General features: G+C 33.2%; 1 protein-coding gene across 1 annotated transcript; it reads right to left on the bottom strand.

Annotated features, from left to right (window-relative positions):
• Nucleotides 1–1,232: 1,232 nt before the first annotated feature.
• On the bottom strand, nt 1,233–5,123 carry LOC110633140 (eukaryotic peptide chain release factor subunit 1-3). Its single transcript, XM_021781640.2, has 3 exons — nt 4,867–5,123; nt 1,994–3,467; nt 1,233–1,720 (listed from the first exon to the last, which is right to left on the bottom strand). The coding sequence occupies exon 2, from the start codon at nt 3,431–3,433 to the stop codon at nt 2,123–2,125; it is 1,311 nt and encodes a 436-aa protein (XP_021637332.2). The 5' UTR covers nt 3,434–3,467; nt 4,867–5,123; the 3' UTR covers nt 1,233–1,720; nt 1,994–2,122.
• Nucleotides 5,124–6,000: the final 877 nt, after the last annotated feature.

The raw sequence follows: 6,000 nt of genomic DNA, 5'->3' as shown, positions 1-6,000 counted from the left end.
GATTTGAGTAATGCAGGAGATGCCAGCGTAAATGAACCGCCAAACGAAACCAAAAGAAATCCCTTCTTCGACGCTGTTCGATTGGCCAAGCATCGTGACCATGCTGGTGGCGGTGACTCCACTTTTTCAGATGCATCTTGTAGAAGCGAATCAGGGATGATGGAAATTTGAGGCTTTGGATCTCAAGTGAATGCAGTTTTATTATTCTCCAGCGAATATGTAGGAGGATTTTGATTTGAGAGTGAGTTTGGCGTAAATATACTGAATTACATTTTCTGTTTGGTTACCAGGAAAATGGATGGGAGAAATGAAAATTTGGTTGAAAAAATATTATTAAGGATACCTTGGTCATTTCGCATTTACATAACAGAAACTTCACATAAATTTAGCTGGAGGGATTAAAGGGTTGAATTAATCAAAATTTCATTGATTAAACTATTATTTTTTAAAAAATAAAGTGACATGTATTAATTATGCTATATTTTAAAAATATTTTTTTAATTTAAATATAAAAATAAAAAGTGTCACATAAAAATTTTTTAAATATACTTATTATCGCTCATGAATTTTTTTTAAGTTCTAATTTTACTATATATATATATATATATATTGAAAGGTTTGTTGATATCTTAAGAGGCTTCATGAGTGTTGTAATTGGCAGTAATCTAAGAAATTAGACTGGGCGAATTTGGATTTTTCCATTGCCGCCTTTCTTCCACTTCGAGCAAGCTTCGGTTCACCGAACTGCGGGCTCAAGTTTGACTTTGAAAAACTCAAATCAAAACCAAAATTGATTGGGTCATTACTATCATTATTGTCCAAATATTTTGTTTTTGTTTTTATTTTCTGTCAAATTTGCCAGGCAGATTTTGATAAGAGAAAAACCGTTTCCTAGAATTCAAATACACAGAAGTAGAAAAAGAAATAACACCTTTCCCAGCTGTTGGCGAACACTTTGATGGATCAATTCTCCTAACAGTAACCTCCTTCGCAACCTTCACTCTGGAAAACACAACATAATTTAACCAACAAAGGCTTTTCGCTACAACAAGCGGGCCAAGGCTCCCACAAATCCTCAACAAGGCGAAGCACAGACCGAAAATATAGTCCCAAACCCTTGCCCGCTAAACCGAATAATGGCGTCCCTCCTCAACGTGTTGGTTTTGAAATATATATCTTTAGCGCTTGTAATCATACTAAAATGTTGTGATATGCAATTAGGCCAAGCTCAGTAAATGAATCAGGACCTCAAGGTCAAACCTAAGATGTTCATTCCAACCAAAAGATACAGCACAAAAATAATTAAAAAAACTAACCTCAAGCAGACACGTTTTCTAACTTAGCATGGGGCAACTAACATCAAATAAACTAGAAACATGTCAAACTGAGCTCTGAAAGTCATGGATTTATCAACACAACCTCCACGAGTATCAACTTATTGTAGAGACAATACCACAATTATAACAATACTCATTCAAGAGTAACTAGGAGCTTTCACCAACCATAACTATATTAAGGTCTTATGCTGATGCAAAAAATCTGCAGTCTTCATCTAGACATCGACCATGCTGATCCAGCAGCTTCTTACACTCAGGCCAAACTGTAGATGTAATGATACAAGGGTAATTTTCACTTGCATAGAATATCCAGCTGCTACATCATGAAAACCAAGGAGCCTCGCCACATTAAGCTTGCTTTGACACAGAAATATCATGATCCCCTTTAAAAAAAAAAAAAAAAAAACATAAAATGCACATCATAAAGAGGAATTATTAGATGCACCCGATGCACATTCACCTTCTCTCACAGTCATGTGAGACCCATTTCCTATATAATAGGAAGGACCCACTTTCTGTGAGAGAGTGAGCACTATTTTTTTAGTGCACCGGGTGCATCTAATAATTAGCCCATCATAAATATTTGAAAGATAATTTGAGGTGGCTAAATTCAGAAGATAATGACATGTAGCATAAATTGTGTTTAAGGATGAAACCTCAATTAGCACTGTGTCAAATCTTTCTAGTATCAAGCAGCACCGAACGACATGTCGTGTGCTGTGTACTGGGGCAGGCTCTTTTACCCCATTCTCCTGCACCAGCAATGGGGTAGAGTTGGCTGATTGCTATTCAGAATCATCATAAACTTCATCATCAGAAAGCTCATCAAAATCTCTCATATCAAGCTGGTAACGAAGAATCCCGCCAATCCCACCGAACCCTCTGCAAAACTGGGATCCTTCTTGGGATTTATTGGTAACAAACTCAAGAGTGCAACCAAAACGCTTGTACTCATTAGCAAACCACTCAAGCAGCGGCATCTTTTCCTGAACTTCCAGTTCAACAGAACTTGATGAATCCTTAAAGTTGTCCTGATTAGCCTCCTGCTCCTTATTCAAATGTTTTATGACAATCTCACCAGTGACGCTGTTTTTCAACACATACCTACTGATGTCCAAATTTTCCCACACAATGAGAGTCTCAACAGCACCCATCTCTAGAGCTTTCAGCGTGTCATCCACACCGAAAACATATTTCCCAGTATCCTGGCTAATCTCCTCAAAGTACTTACCAATCAAGCGTTTTTCCTGTACAAACTTCACGTTGGATAGAATTTCTGATGACAGCTCAATTGCCTGATTAAAACCATTTTCACCCCCATATGAAACATCAACCACATTCAGAATTTTTGCCTGAAGTCGAGGATCAAACATATCAGACTGACTCAGCTCAGTCTTGAAGTCAGCAGATCCAGCAAGAATTAATCCTGCAACATTAGGCTGGCTGGTGGCAGGATTAATAAAAAACTGTGTGGCAAGTTCTGCTGTCTTCCTCACATAGTTGTGGCGCTTCTCCATTCGAAGTCGAGCAAATCGAAGAGCTGACTGCCCTCCTCTCCCATGCTTCTTTGGCAGGTCAACAGTAAATTTATGGAGAACCTCTCGCGTGTTACCACTTAGAGTCCCAAAAAGGGTTCCATTACCATCCATCACAATAAAGCCAAACTTGTCATCAGATTCCAAAAGCTCATTTAGAGCTTCCGTATGGAACTTGTTGTCACACAGGTACAGAGATGCATTTATGGGCCTAAAAGGCTCAAAGTCGATTGTCACCTTCTTTTCCTTTCCATCTTCAGTAACAATTGTTCCCGTGTAAAGCACAAGACCATTTGGAGGAACCTTGTTGTAAAGTTTGAGCCTTTGCTGAGCAGAAGTAATTGCACCTAACACAGACTGACGATTGACCCTGCTTTTAATGTTTGAAGCAGTTCCAAACTCATCACCAAGCATCTTAGTAACACGGGATATCTGATCGCGAGGAGGCATGATGAGAGAAATCATGCTTGTGCCATTGCCTCGAGCAGCTTCCAGAGCTTTTATAAGCTTTTTAATCTTCCATATCTCGATGTTTTTATCAATCTCATGGCCATCTGCCATTTTGTAGCTACTTATGAAGCAGAAAGTAGTTTACCTGCAAAACAGTATAAAAAGACCACTAATATCCAACTATCAAATGATTTATGCATTTGAAAATTCAGCGTTGGATATAAATAACAAGTGAACTAAGTGAAGAATCCAAACTCAACAAACATATAGTCTAGCAACCTAAATCACAAAGCCTTCCCTACATGGATTAATGGGATTTGTCAACCAATATGCATTTGAAAGTTCCATATCGGACACAACAATCTTAACTTTGGAATAGGGTTTTCATATCACTGCAGCAAGAATTAACACAATAGCTACGTAAAACCTTGAATTTATTAAGTGAGACAAACCACAAGATGCAGAGAGAGTAAAGCTTCAAAAATTCTACAAGCATATAATGTTCCAATCTGAATAAGAAAGCCATTTTAACAAGATTTTATGGGATTTGTTTACTACTGGATAGTGTAAACGTGATCGTTTTGTTATTCGAAATCCATGAAAATCATTAAGATATTATGATTATTAGAGCTTAGCAAAAGGGGGAAAAAGGTTTTCTGTCCTAAAAAGCTCTATCAGAATGTAAAATCATTAAAAAAAGCAGCAAGGAGACGCAACATAACGCACAAGATGAAGAACGAATGATATACTTTGAACTAAACAATTTAATTTCGTTAAAATTGTTTTAATCAAAATTTGATTTGCCAATGAATACTTTATTTATGGATACTGTTGAGAGCTTGCACAGGGTGGATGTCAAATTATAATTTTCATACATATTTTAAATCCACATTTATTAAGGTACCTGAGGTCGATTTAAAATTATAATTTTTTCTACATTTATGAACACAACGACATATATAGTGTCAAAGTAAAAACCCCCACATCAAAACTTTGATAACTTGATATTATCAAAGTAATTTAATTGCTTAAATTCGAGTTTCTCAAGGCAAAGAGCATAACCCAAACATCACAGAAAAAGCTTCAGATTTTTCTGTGAAGTTTGGACAAAATACGGGAATCCCGAATAATATAGTTTGGATTCGTCTCAACTCAAATCTCAACCGTGATTTGCAAGTTATTACCAGTCATACCTTCACAAATAACTGCTAATCAAGACGACGTTAAATCCAAAAATCAAAATCCCTTCAAAATATACAAGCGCTAAGAGGAAAATCAAACAGCTTAGTGAAAGCAAAAGACGATTACAAGCAAAAGCAGAGAAAGCAACAACAGAAACCATATAGAATTCTTAAGTAATTATAAAGGAGATGTAGATAAAGAGACAAAGGACAGAGATTCCAGAAGGCAAGCACAGAAAACATGTGCGATAGATAGTATTAAAATAAGCATTGTGAAAAAATTAAAAACAGAAATGAACACAGAGGCATAAAAAAAATACGATATAATAATCCTTTTACAATAATAAAATAGAGGTAGTGGACCTGACGGAGCGTGCGTTGGAAACAATATGGCTGATCGCCTCCTAGGAGAAGAAGAGGTTCTAATTTCTTATAGGCAAGTCACATGTATTTCAAAGAGCTCCAGCTTCCCTTTTATCTGACACCACGCAATAACCCTAACCAAGGAATTCTAACCATGATCAAATTAGAGAACCTGAGTTGGTTAATGGTTTCGATTTGGATATTGAGGCTAAAGACAGAATGCTGTTTGGTGGGTGAAGAAAGGATAATTAATGGAAAAATGAAAAGGGTAAGAAGTGAAAAAAATAAGTAAGATTATAATATATATATATATATATATATATATGGAAGGAATTTTTTTTTTTAAGAAAATGTAAATTAATAGAAAGGAAATGAGAAAATATTATACATTTTTTATGTTTAAAAAAATGTAAAAGGAAGTTAAATTTGAGTGGCAAAAGAAATAAAACAATTTAGATATAAGAAAAATTGAATTATGAGGATAAAAATTACTATCCGTTAATTTATTTTTTTAAATAAAGATATATAAAGTAAATATTCAATTAATCAAATCAAATTAAATTTTAAATTAATCAAAAATTTAACAAATTCTAACTATATTAATTGAATCAGACTAAAATAAAGAGAATTAAATCTAATTAAAAGTTAAAATATTCAATCATTTTAAATTATAATCACATTAATAAAAAAATGTAATTTATATTTTATATTGCTAATTAATTAGTTAATAATAATAATACATTTTTAATTATTTTTATTTATAAAAATAATAAATATAATTTATTAATAATAAAGGAATAACTATCAATTAAATATTAAAAACAAAATTATAAAAATAATAATTATAAATAATAATTATGTAAATTAAATTATTTTTATTAGTTTGATTACTAAATTAAAATTAATTAAATTAATAATAGAAAATTTAAAATTATTAACTAAAAATCAAATTAAAATAAATTTATTTTACTAAAATAATTAAATTTTATTTATTCAATTATTTCATTATAATCAAATAATGCTAACTCATATATAGGGTAAATTTCATCCATGGAATATGAATTTTATGATTAGTAACACCACGGTACATGAATTTTAAAATTTTACTTAAAACCTCATAAACTATAGTAAATG

Source organism: Hevea brasiliensis, chromosome 3, assembly GCF_030052815.1.
Source record: "Hevea brasiliensis isolate MT/VB/25A 57/8 chromosome 3, ASM3005281v1, whole genome shotgun sequence".
Lineage (NCBI taxonomy): Eukaryota > Viridiplantae > Streptophyta > Magnoliopsida > Malpighiales > Euphorbiaceae > Hevea > Hevea brasiliensis.
This window is presented reverse-complemented; position numbering and strand designations above follow the sequence as displayed.